This window comes from Protopterus annectens, chromosome 9.part0 (genome assembly GCF_019279795.1).
Source record: "Protopterus annectens isolate FY-2018-M chromosome 9.part0, PAN1.0, whole genome shotgun sequence".
Taxonomy (NCBI): domain Eukaryota; kingdom Metazoa; phylum Chordata; order Ceratodontiformes; family Protopteridae; genus Protopterus; species Protopterus annectens.
In genome coordinates this window covers 17722161-17741839 of record NC_056743.1, presented here as the reverse complement: position 1 = coordinate 17741839, position 19679 = coordinate 17722161, and the positions used below count along the sequence as shown (strand labels likewise).

The following is a 19679-nucleotide window of genomic DNA, read 5'->3' as shown; positions in this document are numbered from 1 at the left end:
GCCGCTCTAGAGGCAGAGGGGGTCCACAGAACCAGGGAAGCAGAGAGCCTCTCTCTGACAAGCCCTTTCAGCATCCCTGAGATGTTGCCCGACTGTCCTTCCTTGGAGGCAGTCGGGGGAAGACTATCGCTGTACCCAGAAGCCTGGCGTTCCTTCACTCAAGACAGATGGGTACAGTCGATCATATCCGAGGGTTACAAAATTCCTTTCGAGGAAAGTCCCTTCTCTCACACAAATTCCCTTCCAGATGTACCACCCGGTCTAAGGGAAGTTGCAGAGTTAGAAGTATTAAAACTTCTGCAAAAAAGAGCCATTCAGCCAGTTACAATAGACCATTCAGAGCCCGGAATCTACTCAAGATTCTTTTTGGTCCCCAAAAAGACGGGAGACTGGAGACCAATATTGGATCTCAGCAGACTCAACAAGTCTGTGAGAAAGACAAGATTTCGAATGGTCACACTTCAGTCAATTTTGCCCTTCCTAGATAAGGACAACTGGATGTGCTCAATAGATCTTCAGGACGCGTACTATCACCTAAAAATTCACAGACGCTCCAGAAGGTTTCTCCACTTTCGGCTGGGGTCCAGTCATTTCCAGTTCAGAGCCCTGCCCTTTGGTCTCACTACAGCCCCCAGAGTGTTCACCAAATGTATGGCAGTGGTCACGGCTCACCTGAGACGTCAAGGATTCCAGGTGTTTCCGTATTTCGACGACTGGCTCCTTTCAGCCACCACCAGGCATCAACTTCTTCAAGCCAGGGATTACACAATAAATCTTTGCACTCAATTGGGAATTTCGATCAACTACGAAAAATCCTCCTTATTGCCCTGCCAGTCTATTACTTTCATAGGCGCAAACTTAAACACTGTTTGGATGTCAGCAACCCTCACAGACCAAAGAATCTCAGATATACAAAGTCACGTGAGGATCATCCTAGCCAGCAAAAAAGTACAAGCCAGAATGGTTCTAAAGGTTTTGGGCCTCATGGCTGCGGCCATTACCCTTCTTCCCCTGGCCCGCTTCTACATGCACCTGCTTCAGTGGATGTTGTTCACTCAGTGGTCTTACCAACAGCTTCCAATGCGTCACCAAATACTGGTGACACAAATTTGCAGGAATCATCTGTCATGGTGGATTACTTCTCCCCAGATTCACCAAGGCAGACCCTTTGTACCCCCGCCCCGTAGCCACTGTCACTACGGACGCCTCCCTGATCGGGTGGGGGGGTCATTATCAGGGTAGGATGGTTCATGGGACGTGGCAACCGTTCGAATACCACCTGCACATAAATGTCCTAGAGATGAGAGCAGTGCTTTTTACGTTGCAAGCCCTCAACGACTTTCTTCCTTTGGGAACAATTGCAGTTCACACAGACAACATGTCTGTAGTATGGTATATCAACAAACAGGGCGGAACCAAGTCCTACCCCTTGTGTCGAGAAGCTCTCAGACTTTGGCAATGGGCGATGATCTCTCATCGGTTTCTGGTAGCAACGCATATCCCTGGGAAAACCAACATTTTAGCGGACAGATTGAGCAGAGCTATTCTCATGCCTCACGAGTGGTCTCTCAAACAATCTATAGTGGAGGAGATTTTTCTAGAATGGGGCCGCCCATGTTGCGATCTTTTTGCTACTCCCCAAAACAGCAAATGCCCAGACTTCTTTTCTCTCTTCCCACTGCCAGGCCATCCCCCCCAGAGACGCTCTAACCCAGGATTGGCCCCAGGGACTTCTTTATGCCTTTCCTCCTTTTCCGCTGATTCCTCAAGTTCTCCAGAAAGCCACCGTTTGAGAGCCAAAATGATTCTCATTGCCCCCTATTGGCCTCGACAGATTTGGTTCCCGTTCCTCCATCGTTACCTTTTGGTGCAGCCGTGGCATCTGGACCCAGTACCAGACCTTCTGATTCACCAATCGGGTCAGCTGCACCGGTCTATCCCTTCTCTCAACCTCACAGCATGGTTGCTCCACTTCCTTCCTTAGCCAGGCTTCCTGTGATCTCTAATCCTGTTAGGGACATCATAGTAGCTTCCCTAAAATCCTCTACTAGAAGGATTTATACCAGCAAATGGAAACGCTTTTCTTGTTGGGCAAAAGCTAAAAATATTGATCCCTTTACTGCTCCAGTTCAAGCAGTTTTGGATTTCTTAGCGGAAATCTTTCACGCGGGCTCTTCTTCTTCCACGGTCAAAGTTCAGTTGGCTGCTATCTCGAACTTTCATGTCGGGTTCGCAGATCACAACATTATGTCCCACAGGCTTTGTAGAGCCTTCTTAAAAGGAATTTTTCTCCTGAAACCTCCAGTCAGGAGTCCTCCTCCTCAATGGGACCTAAATTTAGTGCTGACATCCTTGAGTCTTCCTCCCTTCGAGCCAGCTGTTTCATGTTCCCTCAAATTTCTTTCATGGAAAACTCTATTCCTGGTTGCTATTACGTCGGCTAGGAGAGTATCTGAACTTCATGCTCTCTCTGTTTGTCCCCCCTATTTGGTTTTCCACAAAGACAGAGTATCGTTGAGAACTAATTCGACCTTTTTGCCTAAGGTCGCCTCAAAGAGTAATTTGAATCAGTCTATTGACCTTCCTGTATTTTTCCCAAACTACTCAAACAGATCGGAACAAAATTACATTTTCTTGATGTTCACCGCCAACTCAGATATTATTTGGACAGAACAAAACAATTCAGGAAATCCGATCAGCTCTTTATTTCTTATGCTGATAACAAAAAAGGCCTTCCCGTCTCAAAAGTGACCTTATCTAGATGGCTTTCTTCTGTCATCTCTGAAATCTATCAGCTCAGTGGAAAACAGCTGTCCTCGAAACCTAAAGCGCATTCAACCAGAAGCTTAGCCACTTCCACAGCTTTTCAAGCTAGACTTCCATTAGACACTATTTGTGCAGCAGCCACTTGGGCCACTCCTCCTACCTTTGTTTCTCATTACAAATTGGATTTGGCCTCCAGGGACAGAGCCAGTTTTGGCTCTACAGTTCTCAAGAGTCTGTTCCATTGAGCCACCCAGGATAGAGGTGCTAGGACGGTCCCATCAAGCAAGAATGAAGCGAGATTGACAACTTAACATTGAGAAGTTATGTACCTACCATAACGCTCCATGTTAGTTGTCTTCTCGCCTTCTTTCTTGCGACCTCCCTCCTTCCCCTGGCCTGGACAGACCTTTTCTCACTACATGGAAGAATGCTTCTTAAGACCATACAGTTCTGGTCTTCCTAACCCATCCTTCAGGCTTTTTCTCTGCCTTCTTTCTTCCTTTTAGGAAGTTTTTTATGCTAGGTGTTATTGCCTATAGACAACAAACGAGATCTGGGTACTTACCGCCTTGCATCATGGGATATGGGGCTGCCTCGAGCTGGTAAAAGTGACTCTCGAGCTTAGCAGTGCGGAGCCGAGGATCGGCTCCGAACCCATCAAGCAAGAAAGAAGGCGAGAGAAGACAACTAACATGGAACGTTATGGTAGGTACATAACTTCTCATTCCTCTCATTCCCTGCATGCAACAGGAGTTTCTTTGGTGGGCAGAGACGTGTCACCAAAACAAGGGACTGTCATTTATTCTACCCCCTGCCACCCAAACCCTAACTACAGACTCATCAGACTATGCTTGGGGGGGGGGGGGGCCACCTGACAGGGAGATGCATTCAGGGCAAATGGAGCCCAAACCAAATGCATCTACATATCAACCAGAAAGAAATGCTAGCCGTTCAGAAGGCTCTGACGGCCTTCAAGGACTTCCTTCATCCAGGACAACTACTGATAAAGATGGACAACACCGCAGTTATGTGGTACATTAACAAGGGGGTACCCACTCCTACCCCCTTTGCAGAGTAGCCATGGCCTTTTGGAACACAGCCTTGACTTACCAAATACATCTTCAAGCTCAATTCCTGCCAGGAAAGCAAAATACTCTGGCAGACGACCTAAGCAGAAATGTTATGGACCCGCACAAATGGAAACTGGATCCAAAAATCTTCAGCATGTTAACACAAAGATGGGGGAAGCCCAGGCATAGATCTATTTGCCTCTCCCCAAAACTATCAGTTGGACAAATTCTGCACATGGATTCATCACAACAAAGCATGGAAAGTGGATGTTCTATCCTTCAGCTGGAAAAACCTATCAATCTATGCCTTTCACCCTCTGCCTCTACTCTCCAAGGTCTTGCTAAAAGTCAGACAGGAAAAAACAAAAATGATTCTAATTGCTCCGGAGTGGCCTCGCTAACGCTGGTACCCGCTTCTAAGGAATATGTCACACCTTCCTCTGTGGCACTTGCCTCAAACACCTCACCTATTGTCTCAGCAGAACTATCAAATTCTGCACACTCAGCTCCTAATTCTGATCCTTGCAGCATGGCTAATCAACTAATTTCACCAACCACATTTCTCAGTAAACCTGTGATGGATGTCATTTTGGAGGCCAGAAGGCCTAGTACCAGAAAATCTTATGCCGATAAATGGAAGAGATTCTGTGCTTGGAACCAAACACAAGGAATAGACACAGCAAAGCCCAATATTCCTCATATTTTGCAATACCTAACTGAGATGCTTCACAAGGGCCTATCTTTTTCTTCAATAAAAATCCATGCCTCTGCCATCTCTGCTCATTACAACACAGAGCCTCCCCTCTTTTCTCATCCCTTGCTAAAACAGTACCTCAGAGGGGCCAAAAATTTAAGGCCTCCCAGGAGAGCACCAACTCTTGCATGGGACCTCAATTTTGTCCTGGAAAAGCTCCCCCTACCTCCTTTTTGAACCAGCAGCTACTGCGGATATAAAAATTTTTTCTTGGAAGACAGCTTTTCTTTTGGCAGTCACTTCTGCTAGAAGGGTTTCAGAACTACAGGCTCTCATGGCAGTGGAGCCTTTCATTATTTTTTACCCGGACAGGGTGGCCCTTATGACCACTCCTTTTATGCCTAAGGTGTGGTATCCAGTGTGGCTCTAAACCAGACCATTCACCTGTCAACGTTCTTCCCAAATCTGCAGAACAAGAGGGAGCGGATTCTGCATTCGTTGGATGTACACAGACAACTAAGATTCTACGTAAACAGAACAAAATCTCTAAGAAAATCTGAGCAACTACTGGTGGCATTTGCTGCAGGATCAGAGGGGAAGGCTATATCAAAGCAGACTATTTTTAAATGGATAAGCCATTGCATTAGCTTCTGCTACTTGCACCATGGTAAACCTGTGCCTAAGGGGATCAGATCTCATTCCACCAGGGCTGCCTCTACTTCAGCAGCTTTCCTCAGAGGCTCCCTACCAGAGACATTCTAGAAGCTGCTCCTTTGGAGCTCAGTTCGTACGTTCACAAAGCATTACCATTTACCTCTCTTCTAAATCCAGGGCAGGCTTTGCCACTACAGTCCTGCAGGGCCTTATAGCTGCTCCTAATGCTGTTTAGTTCCATCCTCCCATCCATAGCTTTGGGATTCTACCCAAATGTAATGACTGTAACAGTGAAACACAAAGAACATAGTACAGTTGTGTACACTTACCATAAATGTAGATGTTCAAGTGTATTCACTGTTGCAGTTCGGATTACCCACCCGCCAGCCCCCTTTCTATACCTTTTCTTTCCTTCACTATACTCAAAAGCCTTTGTGGTGTATTTGCTTTTAGTTGAAGGTAAATTTTGTTTTCTATAGTGCATTTATATATTTATAGTAATACATACATATATATATATATATATATATATATATATATATATATACCTAACTGAGATGTTTCACAAGGGCCTATCTTTTCTTCAATAAAATCCATGCCTCTGCCATTCTGCTCATTACAACACAGAGCCTTCTTTCTCATCCCAGTAAAACAGTACCTCAGAGGGCCAAAATTTAAGGCCTCCCAGGAGAGCACCAACTCTTGCATGGGACCTCAATTTTTGTCCTAAAAGCTCCCCTACTCCTTTTTGAACACAGCAGCTACAATGGATATAAAATTTTTCTTAAAGACAGCTTCTTTGGCAGTCACTATAGAATTTCAAAACTACAGGCTCTCATTTTTAAGTCAGTATGAGCCTTGGAATATTTACCCGGTATCATGGCATTGGTATTTTATGAATCCTTTTATGCCTAATTATGTTTTAAGTATGTTCTAAACCAGAATGTTTTTAATTGAGTGTTTTTTAAATCTAAGGTTATTGTAGCAGCTACTATATTATTATGCTTGAAACATCATGGCACTGGCACTTTAAATATTGTTGAACGCTGCTGGGAGGAGACATTTGCAGTTGTAATTGTTACATTTAAATTTGGCGCTTTAACAGCGCTTTGTTGTTTGTCTGAAGAAGCGGCTTGGATTAGCCGTGAAAGCGCTCACTATTAAACGTTTTTGCTTTGAACCGCATGGTTTTTTCGTTCCTATTTTGGATTTACTGAAAGTGTTTGAAAGCTTATTTTGCACTACGGAGATTGACTTTGGTATTGTATATAACTCTTGGCAGTTTGTCTGACTAAAATCACGCATTGTGGTTATACGCTCATCAGCTCTTTTGTTGGTTTTCGTGGTTTCTGCATTCATTCAGTTGGGACTTGGAGGTTTCTAACATATATATATATATATATATATATATATATATATATATATATATATATATATTTGTTTTGTTTTTTTGCTCTCCATTTGTGGGTACCTGACATCTGGGACAAGAAGAACTGATTAAAATGGCATCAGCTGCATGTTTTATACCCCTGACGTCATGGAAGAGGAAACAGCAACAGACGCAGGACCCAAGACTTTGTTATTCAGGCCGACTGAGGGCAACCTGCCAGCAGATTACCCAAATGTAATGACTGCAACAGTTAATACACTCTTGACGGTCTGCATTTATGGTAAGTGTACACAACTGTACTTTTCTTCTTCCTAAGGTGATAAAGGCCTGAGTAATTCATTGACCTCTCTCTGTTTCTCTCCAGTCAGTTTCCATGTCTTCACCCTAGTCTCTGTTGACCTTGAAGCCTTCTCTGACCACTGCATGTGGATACAATCTTGTATTTGATGCGACTCTGTTGCTGAACCGGCCACTATCAAGTCATTTGTCTGACAGAAGTTTAGAATGACCTGTCCTTCTTTACTGTTGCTCCAGTCATCTAGAGTCCCAGTTCTGTTATCCTGTTTTATGTGGATATGTGCATTCAGTTCAACCTTTATCAACACACTCTTGTCGTCCTGCTTTATTTTTTGGGTCCTGCAACTGCTGTCTGAATGCACACACTGCCGCACTGTTGCAACCCTTCTGTGGAGCATAGGCTAAGATTATGTATAGTGCCCTATCCTTACACTGGAGCCTGCAGTGAGTCTGCCACTAATTTTAATGATGATCTTCACTGTTTTCTGAACCCTCCCTCACCACAGTTCCCACACCATTTCTAGTCTTCCTTCACCTTAACTCATTACATCAGAGTGACGCCTCCAGGTGCATCTGCATTTAACTCCTACTTATGCCTCTAGGTGTCAAATATTGCTTGTTCATGTTTGCATTAATTCCTAAACTCTGCTATGTACAAGATTTTAAAAGCTTTCATCTTAAAACTTACACAATGACAAACTCAGCTGCATTAATATTTGACCTCTCTAGTGCAGGTAAATAGATATTAACTGTTGTTTTCATGAAATTAATTTATATAGATATAATTTTTACATTTTTCTAAACTTCTTAACCAAGTAAAAGACAAAACTCCTTAGCCTCATGACAAATAACATGCTACGGACAGTGTATTTGTGTGTGCAACTTGAGTGGTTGCTGAAATATTGTAAGTTTACAAAATATTACAAATGTAATTTACTGGTGTTTACCGTGACTTATGAAATTCTGTTTAAGACCTAGAACCTAAAGAATACTACCACTATAAAAATAGCTTGTGGTGAAGAGTTTTCTATTTGTACATCTTTCATAACCCCTGCTGTTCCAGAGATATGAACATTTGTTTGAAATGTGAGAACATAAATTGATTCTGTCAAAAGGCTTAGGCTGCGCCCATTGGAAGTTACGGTGTAGACTTCCTGAGCTCCATTTGAGTGAATGAGTTAATGGACTCTGGATCCCCAGTAAAGTGGGTTTGCTACACTGCCCTTCCATCTTGTTTTCCAGATATGTATTACCATCATGTCATCCACTTCCAGGCTGTGTTCTTTTAGTGAACCTGTGTTGAGTGTAGCAATCCTTAGTTCGTGTTTGGTGGGTTCATTGGTTTGATGTCTAGCTTTCACTCAGCAGAACTATTACTGATATTCCAAGCTGGAAAACTGGTCCAGTAAAAGGGATTTCTTGTCACGTTTGTGTTCTCTGTGGTGTTTTTTTTTTTTTTTTTTTTGAACTAACACAGTATTTCTTCATTTTTGTTTTCTGCCGTCAGTGGTTGTGGATGGGGAAGGATGTTGAGCAAAAACTGGTCAGTACTTCCCATATGGTGGGTTCTCACTGGTGATATGAAAGGAAGTGTCTGGATGGGAGCACTGGTTAGACAAATGCACCTGCTTGAAGGGGTGTTGAGTAGATAATGCCATCTATTAGCCTTTCAAGTTTGTACAATTTGTTGCAAAGTCTGTCATTTTAGTGTTGGTTATTTTTACTTTGCTGCAGGTGAGTCTTCTTTTTGCAAGCTTTTTCTTGCGCAGTAACTAACTGATGTGCATATTTAACGTTGGTTCACACCTTACTGTAGGACTCTTGTGAAGGGCAGTATAAATCACACTGTGCAATACTCATGCCAACCATTCCATATGCTGCTTATTTCTTCTGTTATAGTAATGTCATGCACATGTTACATATTCTATTTATATGTAAAGTGTCTGGTCATTGTTGTTTTGTTCTATTTTTACTTTTTTGTTTTATTATTTTTCTCTATGTTTTTGCAGTGGGAACGAAGCATCGCAATTTCGTTCAGCTGCACTGTGGTGTAGTGCTGAATGACAGTAAAGTTTCTTTGACTTTAACCTGGTTAGCTGCTTTCACGTCTGGTGTTAATGTTTGTGTACATCATCTCCTGTTAATGTATTTTGCTGAATGGTGTGCAGTAAAAAGCACTGGCAGCTCTTTATCACCTTCAGTGTAAATGTTTTAATTTTTGTATTGTATGTGTATTTCAGGTGGTGTGCTCATCTTCTGTTTTCCTTTAAGACAAATCTATTTTGTTTATTGTGTCTTTCTGGTTAGCAGGAGAGCGCATTATCTGTGGTATATATTTAGAGATGTCTTCCATGTAACACAGTGACGTAGAACTGTCTTATCCTATTCGTACAGTCCATCCAATCAGATGTGTCCTTGAGCCCCTATTCTGATCTGATCCAGACGATTTTGTGCTCCAGCCTTGAGCTTTTCCTGAACTTTTTACCCACAATGCTGTACGTCTCCATGATTAGCTCAGATCTTGTTTGCCCGCCTCTTGAAGTAGCAATGCTGGTCTCTGTAGAAAAATGGTTTGCCTTTTATTTGTTACTTAAAATTAGTGCAGAGTAGCAAATTGTGGCCCTTTAGCCTTATTTAAGATTTTGGTCTTAAAATAGTTTAGTGTTTTCCCCTTGCTTCCACCAGATTTTGAACTTTTATTTCAGCCTTTCTACTCTTTGCCACAGCACCATTTTAACCATTCTTGTAATGTTAACTTACATACATTAGGCTTGAGTTAGTGTTGGGTGTAGTTCTACTTGTGTGTTTTTATTTATAATGTGTATGTATATGCATATATATATATATATATATATATATATATATATATATATATACATACATACACATTCTAGTGTGTGTGTGTGTGTAGAATTGTTTTCTTTTTGTATACTTACTTTTGTAAGCTAATTTATATTTAGCTACAGTGTGCATAAGGTGTTGGTAAATGGCTGTGATGGGGAAAGCTATCAGCTTCAAAAAATGCTCAAAATGTGGGTATAAAATTCCACCCTCAGGGCCCCTATGATATTTGTGTGGTCTGTCTGAGGGTTGTACAACTTATCGTCTTGTGTGTCATTTGTGATCCCTTTGGGCTCAGGGCCCTTTCAGATGGGATGGAAAAGCTAATAGTCAAGGGCTTCTTCCTCTGGGTCTGGAGCCAGCCAAAACCAAGAAGGCTTCTGAAAAAACCCAAGAACCAAGGTTTCAGAGTCAAGGAAGCACCCTTACAATACTTCAGCTCTAATATCGACTCTTAAGGGTCTAAGAATCTGAGACCGTAGCTCAGCTACCGACATGTATCCTGCTTTCATATCCAGAATTAATGGTTCCTGTCACCAATCAAGATATTCACAAGAAAAGTAAAAAAAAGAAAAATATCTAGATCCTCTTTGTCCCCATCTGCAAGGTCCATCAAAACCTGTTTAAGTGCCTCAGAAGTAGTTCATCAAAACTCAGATCGAGAAAGGTGGTCATTGGGGCTCCATCTCCAAAGCAGTTTTGATTCATGCATTTTACCTCAGTCCAGATTCCCTTATAGGTTTGTCCATCAGCTCTGGTCACTTCCAGATCCATATGATCAACCGAATCCTATGGTCTGGAAATCGTTGATCAGGCATCATTGGCTGTAAGGATTTTAGATCAGACTCAGCTGACACAGGGCCCTGTGATGGACCAGTTGTCTTGAGTATCAGAGCCAAGGGATCAGGTGGAAGGCACCGTTGTTTCTATCAGAGATGTCAGCCTTTGAGACTTAAGCTCTAATCTCTTCCTTGATGCTGATCAAATCAGTCAGATCCCAGGATAGCTTTCACCCTCTGTTTAGGGAGTTGGATCAGATTACATGTGTGTTATTTTCAAATCCCCTACAGGTTAAAGCACTGAGGAGAATAATTTTGTTGTCTCACAAGACAGATGCATCTAGACTCATCCAACTGAGTCAGTCATTTTGGATACTTATTCGGATGATGGAGAGGGATCCCCACAATCCCTTTCCTGAAGATTTTTTCTCTTTGGAGAGATCCTGGAGCTCATGAAACAGAGGGGATCTTGGCAAGCTGAACCACACTGACATATGAAATGACTCCTACATCCTAGGTTGTCCTTTCTGCTGACAAGTTTGTGAAGTTATTGAAATAATTACACCCTCCTAAGGACAGACCCTTTTGGCAAAGACTCCCCTAGTAGGCACTCTCTCTCTCAGAATTTTGGCAGCCACCGAAAGAGTTGTCTGAAGACTCTTCTGTCTGTCCACCCGAGTCCAGGGCTTTAGATAGCCTGGGGAAGCAGATTTTATGCTTCCAGTACCTTTACTATCCAGGCCATAAACTTATGCCACTGATATGACAAGGTTCCAGTAGAATCTCTCTCAACAGGCATCATCCACTCTAAACCACCTCATTTTCATTTCCCCATATTCGCGGAAGCAATTCCAAGCCACTATGTCAATAGTGTCCAGCATCACCAACCTGCCCATGTCCCTCTTACATAATGTGGAGGAAGGGGGGCAGTAAGAGCAGCTGGAGGGACCATCTCCATGAGAATGTGTGGCTGCATTTGTGTGACTTCCTATCCAACTTTAGAGTGTATTTCAGAACCCTCTCTCCCCCTGTGAAGGAACCATCTTATTTGGTTCCACAGTGAAGGAAAGGATGCAGAAGAGTGAGCAGGACAGTAACTTCCCCCTCTGTGGATGGAGTGACTTTCAAGACAACACATCCCACGTTTAATAGGAGCTGAAAAGGACCTCATTCATTCTGGTTTTGTAAGTCTGGCTGTCTGTCTGACTACGATTGTTGACAAAGGTGGCCAAGGAAGAGGAGGCCACTTCAATGGACGCAGACCAGAGGGTGGGACAGTTTGCAGCGCTGGAGATGTACCATAGGCCTTTCTCTGAGAGAGACCATCAGAATCCCTGAAGGTTTTGCTTGACTGCTTCAATCTGGAGGCAGCCAGGGGACACGCACCTCTCTACCCTCGTTTGTAATTCGCCATCACATGAAACGAGTAGTTGAGAGATCGCATCCAAAGGTTATCAAATTCCATTTTTGGAGATTCCCCATCCACCCTACACCCATTGCCAGATATCCCACCAAGTCGAGCAAAAGCTGTTATGTAAGAAGTGCATTCTCCAGTGCAAAAAGAGCCATCCAGGAGGTCCCACCAGTCCAGAATGTGTAGGGATTTTTCTCACGCTTTTTGTTTCCAAAGAAAACTAAGGATCTCTGGCCCATTTTGGACCCAATTTTCTTAAGCAGTTCTGTTGAAGAAAAGACCCGCTTTTTAGGGAGTCTCGGTGCAGTCAATTCTTCCATGTCTTCAGAGGAATGAATGGATTTTCTGTAGAAATCTCAAAGTTGCTTACCTTCACGTAAAAGTACAGGAGGAGTCCAGGAGATTCCTGTGTTTCCGATTAGCAGCCAATTATTTCCAGTTCAGAGCCCTGCCTCTGTCTCACTTTAGCCCCCAGGGTGTTCACCAAATGCATGGTGGTGGTAGCAGCTCAGCTGGGACTTCAGGGATTCAAAATTTTCCCTTACCTAAATGAGTGGCTCCTGGGAATATTTTCTTTAAGCATAGGATTATCTGTGCCTCTGTGGGTATTTCTGGAATCCAACCTGTCTCCCTCTCAATGTTTAGTCTTTCTGGCTGCCATTTGGACATGACAGTAACTTTGTTCTGTCTTCCACAGGACAAAATTGCCTCTTTGAAAGCCAGAGAACAAAATCCACATCCTCTGGTACAATTGATGGTCAGTTGTGGGTCTCATGGTATCACTGATTCTGATGCAATTTGCTATTTACCATGCGAGAATTCTAGAATGTCTACTCTAGTCTTAAGTGGTTTCAGAAATACGATTCCCACCCATCAGGATAACTGTCATGCAAAACTCATCTACACTGGTGGCTTCATTCTCCACTGATAGCTGCAATTTGGACTTTCCATGTCACCTGTCCAGTAGTAACTGTAACCATGAATGTATCCTCTCTCAGGAAAGGGGCATTGTGAAGGGAGAATGGTTTAAACTCTTTGGTCAGACGCAGTGGCTTGTCTTCACATAAATGTCCTAGAGATGAGGGCAGTTTTCCTTGTGTTGCAGGAAGTGCAGGACTGGCTTCCTCTAACAGTGATGAACATACTGGAAGGTAATTTGACAGTAGTTTGTACATAAACATATCCACATTGTCCATGCCCATGAGGTATTGCAGTGGGCGATTACCTCTTGCCAATTTGATGGCAACACACACATCCCTGGAAGGTTCAGCAGTCTTGTGGACAGTTTCAGTGGCCCCTGACTCTAGCAATCATGATCTGTTTGCGACCCTGCAAGACATCAAATGCAGTAATTTGCCATTCTTCCACACCAAAGGCAGAACCCCTGTTATTCATTGTTATTGTTCATTGGCCTCTGCTGATACTTAATGCATATCCCACTCATGACCACATCTGTATAGAAAGCCATTTGGTGCTAGGCCGTTGTCATCCACATTGCCCCATTTTGGCCTTGGCAGTGACAGATATGAATTCCCTGGTCAAACCTTACCTGAAGGCAGCCCTTTTGCTCTTCAGTCTGCTGCCGGATGTCTTCACTCACCTATCGTGGAATCCTTACCCAGATATTTCCAATCTGAAACTAACCGCATGATTTCACCAATTCCTGCGATTGCACAGGATACTTTCCTTCCTACTTATGTAGTCCACATCCTTGCAGCCTCCCAGAAATCTTCCACGTGTAAGGTGTATCACAGTAAATGGGGAAAGATTTGCCATATGAGTGGAATCTCATTTCATCAAACCCTTTTTGAAAAGTGTACTGCTTTTTTTTAATCTTCCATATTTTCTTCTGGATCTGGCTACTTTACTCTCAGGGTATAGTTGGCAGCTGTTTTCCTTAACCCACATTGGATTTCAAGACTCTTCTCTGGCATCTCATTAAGTTATGAAAATCCTTTCTAAAAGGTGCTTTCTATTTGCAGTCTCCCATAAAGGATCTTGCTTCTCCATTGGACTTGTACTTTGTGTTGGAAGTGCTATCCAAATCTCCATTTGAGCTGGCTGCATCTGCAGGATGGAAATTCTTATGGAAAGCTATCCTTTTAGTAGCTGTCACTTAGAGAATTTCAGGACTGCACTCCATGTCCTGTATTCCTGCTTGCATTGTATTTCATATGGATACGGTTACCCTCAGAATCAACCCCTCCTTTCTTCCAGAAGTAGACTAATTTTTGATGGATATATATATATATATATATATATATATATATATATATATATATATATATATATATATATATATATATATATATATATATATATATAGGACATACAGGACATACACAGGCAGCTTCATTTCCATCTTCCTGAATGGCAATGTCCTGTGAAGATAACTATTGTTTTGCACAAAACTAATTGGACAACAGTGTCAATGATTTTCTTGTCTAGATGATTGTGCCTGATTGTATTTCATTCATATACACTTCTCATAATACATCCTTGCCTTCATACCCAAAGCTTATTCCACTAGAGCCATGTCAACTTCTGCAGCTTTTTTGAGGTGTCTACCCTTGGATGACTTCTATCAAGTTGCTACTTTGTCTTCATCTCACACCTTTGTAAAGCATTACAAGTCTGACTGTATTTCCATAGCCGGGGCTGCCTTTGAGGCTTCCATTCTGAAGGGTCTCCTGTCTTGAGGCTACCTAGGAATCTCATAGCTGGGGATGCTGACCCATATGTCAGATAGACTGGGTGAATGTGTTAAAAATCTTATGTACTTACTGTAATGATGAATTTTTCATCCTAGTCCAATACAACAATCTGCAGGATCTGAAAGACCTTTTTCCCTGAATCAGAGGCAGTACAAATGCACATAGGTTTTGGCACCAAATTCAGTCTGAGCTAGTCTGGTATGAGAAGGGCATTGTGGGTAAAATTTTCAAGAAGGGCTGTAGACTATAGCACTTATTGGGCCAGATCGGATCCAAGTAGGAGTTTGAGGACCCATATGTCATATGGGAAGGACTGGGATGAAAGGATCTATCATTATGTTAAGTATGCAACATTCATTTCTTGAACACGTCCTGTGAATCAGCAGTTACAGGTCAGTAACTTTTCTGTATCATCCTAACTGGTATTTGAGGTGGAGACACCTGCATTGTCCCTTACATTTGTGGAGCCTACATGCAGTTTTCATTTAGTTACAACTGAAGAATAACTTTTTTATCTTCTTTCCCTTTAGCCAAGCCCGCTCCCAGAATATGCCATCAGAACCAGCCTCTCATACAGTACCTCGAGAATTTCAGTTGGATTTGGACGAAATAGAGCATGACAACAGCACAGTTAGTGATATACCTGATCTTGTACAGCACAAACTAGATGAGATATTTGATCCAGTTGTGATCCCAGAACCCAAGTAAGCAAGCAGGAATGTGATGTGTTGTTTAATGTTATCTTAAGTGTATCATCTTTTTAATCTTATTGAGTTGACCATTTGCAGTAAATTTCATACAGATTTTTTTTTCCACTTTCTATTTAAGCTTGTCAGTTTGCATTTATGACACATGGAGATAAGCATTTCACTGGTCAGTGTTTACAAGCCAGTTTGTGCACTTTTTCAAGGAGTCTTAAGTCAAGTGAACCCTGTGTATCACCATTTAAATTAATTTCAGTATTTTTTAAATCCTCTTCCCCTACTTTCACAGGAGTCTGCAAAGTGGCTCCAATGCCTGCACCTAACTCTGACCCATTTGCTCCATGGGACACTGCAGTCTAGCATTCCTGGGCTAGCTAAAAGCCTTGCAACTCATTTGTTCATGTTGGGGAAGTCCTAGTAGCCTTATTCTTTCCTCCAAAAGTGAGAGAGGTGGTAGACATCAGGCCATCTGCAAGTCCAAGGGATTGATGTCCTTCTGTTCTACTGTTGCAGTATTCGTAACGTGAGGAATTCCCTGCCTAGGACGACCTGACATCCAGCCAGTATAGCAAAACCTTTTACTTCTTAAAAGCACGTGGTATGTCACATGTGTGCTCCTTGCAAACATAGGGCATAAAAGCAACATCTGCATGTACTGTCCTCTGAACTTTTTTGCTGCCAGTCTGAACACCATCTTCGATTGTTGGTGTACCCGCCTGAGTTGTTTGCTGTGTATCAAGCCATTTCTTACAAGGGCCCTGTTGGGGTTTCATTTTTCTTTTTGCTACTGCTTTTGTGTGAGGTTTTTTTCATGTCATCCAAGAATGGCAAATACCAGTGTGGGAGACAGATTACCCATAAGGATAGTCACAAGCAGTTATTGTTTTGTTTAGGGCCAACTTGTCATAAATCTTGTTCCATTTGTTAGGCCTTTGTGCCCGAGACATTACTTGTCAGCTTTTGTATCTAGCTAGTTACCTTTAGAATCCGTGTCTAAAACTCCTGGCAAAAGACGGTATGGAGGGAATTTATGTGCCTGAGGATAAGTAGTCTTTGAAGAGAAAGGCCGAAAAGCTTTAGGCCCGACTCTTCTGCTCTGCCTCCTGCACTGGACATCTCTCTCCTGAGGCTGGTGAAGGCCCAGAGATGTCCAGTTCTTGGGTTGGATTTGTAGGCTGGGACAGCTTCAGAAGCCGCCATGGATCCCACTATAGGCATGTCCTCGGAGGCTTTGCAAATGTCCACTTTGGATGCTCAGGGGGAACTTAGATTCGTTATCACTGAAGGCCCTAGGGGATACCTCAAATGTTGGTTAGGGATGAGATTCTGACTATAATTAGAGTGTAGGTCAGCGTCGGCCCTTCCACTTTTCATAAGGTGGATGTACAGTTAAAGAAGCAAAAGACTAAACATTTTTCTGCTCTCAGAGACCCTCAACATGAATGGCAAATTTTTACCTAGAGCTTATATAATGCACTTATGGCTATAAAGCCTTCTTTGAGTGTCTCTGCCCCTTCTCTTGGACATCTTCCACTCAGAGGAGAGTTAGAGAACAGCAACAGCTCTTTTCTGAGTGTGAAGTATCTTCAGATGATGAATCCTTAGCGTATTCCACCCAGATTCCATCTCCTTTAGAGTATGAATCTCCAGAAGAGGAATCTAATGACACAGAATCTCCTATCCTATAGAAGAGTTTACTTTTGGGGAAACTATTGCTAAAATGAGTGAGTTTAATTGGGATTACTCACAGGTTTCAGATGTGCAGAAGAGAGATTATGAGCTGTTGCAAATGGAGTCTCCCCCTCCTACTGCTGTTCTGCCAGTTTTGCCTGCTTCACTAAATGCATTCACTTCATTTTCCCAGCCTCCAGATTCTCAGCCACCTGCCCCTAAGAAGCCAGACTGCTTTTATAAAGTCCCAGAGGATAGCAAATTTCTTTTCAAGTGCCCTTCAGCTGACCCTGCTGTGGTTTCTGTGACCTCTGATAAACCTTTCAAAGTATTGCCATCCACTTCCCTTCTTCCTTCTGATAAGGACAGCAGGACTATGGAAAGGCTGGGCAAGGAGGTCTAGACCTCTGCCACCCTAGCTTCCTGTGCTATTATCAAACTCATATCATCAGATGTGTTTTAGCTCTCCTTTCCCTGGCTTCTCAAGTTTTCTTTCCTTCTATATTCAGAAGACAAGACCCATGTCTTGTCCCTGTTTAGAGGCTTCCTCTCAGATAGCACACCATTTCATTAAGTGCATCTGTGTTGCAGCAGAAGCATCCTCCAGGGCAGCTGCATCAGGCTTTGTTTTGAGGAGGTACTCTTGGTTAAGGCTTCAACCATTGCCAGATGTCATTAAATCTAAATTAATGAACGCTTCTCTGGATAATAATGCTTTGTTTGGTACTGCTGCTGATGATTTGTTTAAGTGATTGCAGGAGAAAGGTAAGGAGTTACAGGATTTGAAACCTATTTTTCTTACCTCTGCCAAAGTTTCACAGAAACTATCCTTCCAAGACACCTTTTGTTAAAGAAGCTTGCCCAACCCCATGTAGAAATAAGAAAGGTGGTAGGAGAGCTCTTTCAGCTAAGGTTTCTCAGACTGCTCCTGCCCAAAAGCAGCCTTTTCTTGACAAACCAGGTAATCTGTGACTACCTCACTTGCCACAGCCTTATTCCTCTTTCCCTTCATCTTTTGTCTGTTTCTTCCAGTTTGGAAAAACAACTCAAGACACATGGATTCTTTCCATTATTCAACAAGGGTATTTCATAGCCTGGAAATATCTTCCTCCATTCATGGGCAGTCCTTAGCCACCTCGGAAACAGCTGTAGTTCTTTCCAGAGGTGCTTCAGGAATTGCTGAATCAGGGAACAATTCAGGAGGTTCCAATGGCCCATAGAGGAAGGGGTTTTTATTCCGGAATGTTTCTTGTACCCACAAAGGACGTTCTTTAAGACCAATTCTACATCTTTCAAACCTCAACACGTTCCTGAAGGCCCTTTCTTTCCGCATGTTCTCTTCAGACTTTATTCCCTCTCATTCTTGCTCAGGCTTTCATGGCCTCGGGTATCAAGGATGCGTACCTTCACATTCCTATTCATCCCCTTTACAGGAAATTTGTTTTTCTGTTGCTTCCTCATATTTTCAGTTCCATGCTTTCCCATTTGGCCTTTCTACTGCCCCAAGTGTGTTCACCAAATGCTTAGCTCCTGTCGTTGCTTTCTGCAGGCTTTGAGGCGTCCAAGTTTTCCCTTGTCTGGGCGGTCTTTAGCCAGCCTCTCCAGAGATCTTACTACAGAACCTGCACTTCATTTCTCTTCTGCAAAGTTTGGGGTTCACAGTCAGGTTTGCAAATCATCTCTCATTCCTTTTCAGGATTGTTTTCCTGGGGTCCAAGATACAGGCAGTCTTTATGCTGACCTCACTGCTTCCTCCAAGGGCTCTGTCTCTCATTTATTTCTTCCAAAATCATCTTCCTGTACACCTGGTTACAACCAGAGAGTTTCTGAGACTTCTGGGTTTTATGCTACCATTCCATTGTTACCTCAGGCCAAACTCCATATGAGGAAGTTTCAGTGGTACCTGAAATCAGTTTGGATGCAGCATGCACATCCTCTAGAATTCTTGGTCCCTCCTCTTCCCTGTCTAAAGAAGGAACTTCATTGGTGGATTCAGCAAATGTCTCTGAACCCAAGCCTCCCTTTGCATCTTCCTCTTCCTCGTCAAGAGCTGTTCAGACTCTTCAGATGTAGGTTGGGGAGCAGCCTTTGGCTCCTTGAAGGTACAGGTGATTTGTTCCCCTTCTCAAAGAAAGGAGCACATCAACATCAAAGTGATGAGAGCGCTTCTGCTGGTTCTTCAGACCTTTCATCATCTTTTCCTCCCAGGACCTCTGAAGTTTACAGACAACATTACAGTCCTCTGATATGTAAACAAACTGGGAGAGGTGGGGGGGGCAAAATTGTTATCCTCTGTGCAGGTTAGCTCTCATGGCATGGGAACTTGCAGTCAAGTACCATGTCACTCTTCAAACAGTTTACATCTTCTCCAGTCAGAATTATGTGGCAGCCACTCTGAGCAGGTCCTTGACCCAATCCCAGAATGAATGCTTCACAGGGATGTGTTTCTGGACACTGTCCACCAGTGGGCTCTACTACTCCACAAGTAGGTCTGTTTGCCTCACCTCTGAATAGACAACTTCCTTAATTTTGTGTCAGAGTCCCAGCTCCTCTGGTTTTAAAGGTGGATGCTTTGTCAGTTTCTTGGAAAGTGATGTTTCTTTATGCACCCCCCCCCTTTCCTCTCATTCTGAAAGTCCAGCTCAAGATTCAGCAGGACAGACCAAAGAATCTTGCTGGTGACTC

At 42.9% G+C, this 19679-nt stretch overlaps 1 protein-coding gene across 1 annotated transcript in view; it reads left to right on the top strand.

Moving 5' to 3' along the window:
• CKAP5 (cytoskeleton associated protein 5) overlaps positions 1–19679 on the top strand; it is a 4315141-nt gene that overhangs the window by 3343946 nt on the left and 951516 nt on the right. Inside the window, exon 32 of the mRNA XM_044084803.1 lies at positions 15150–15323. Coding sequence (XP_043940738.1) covers positions 15150–15323 — 174 coding nt within the window. The remainder of the gene's footprint in view (positions 1–15149; positions 15324–19679) is intronic.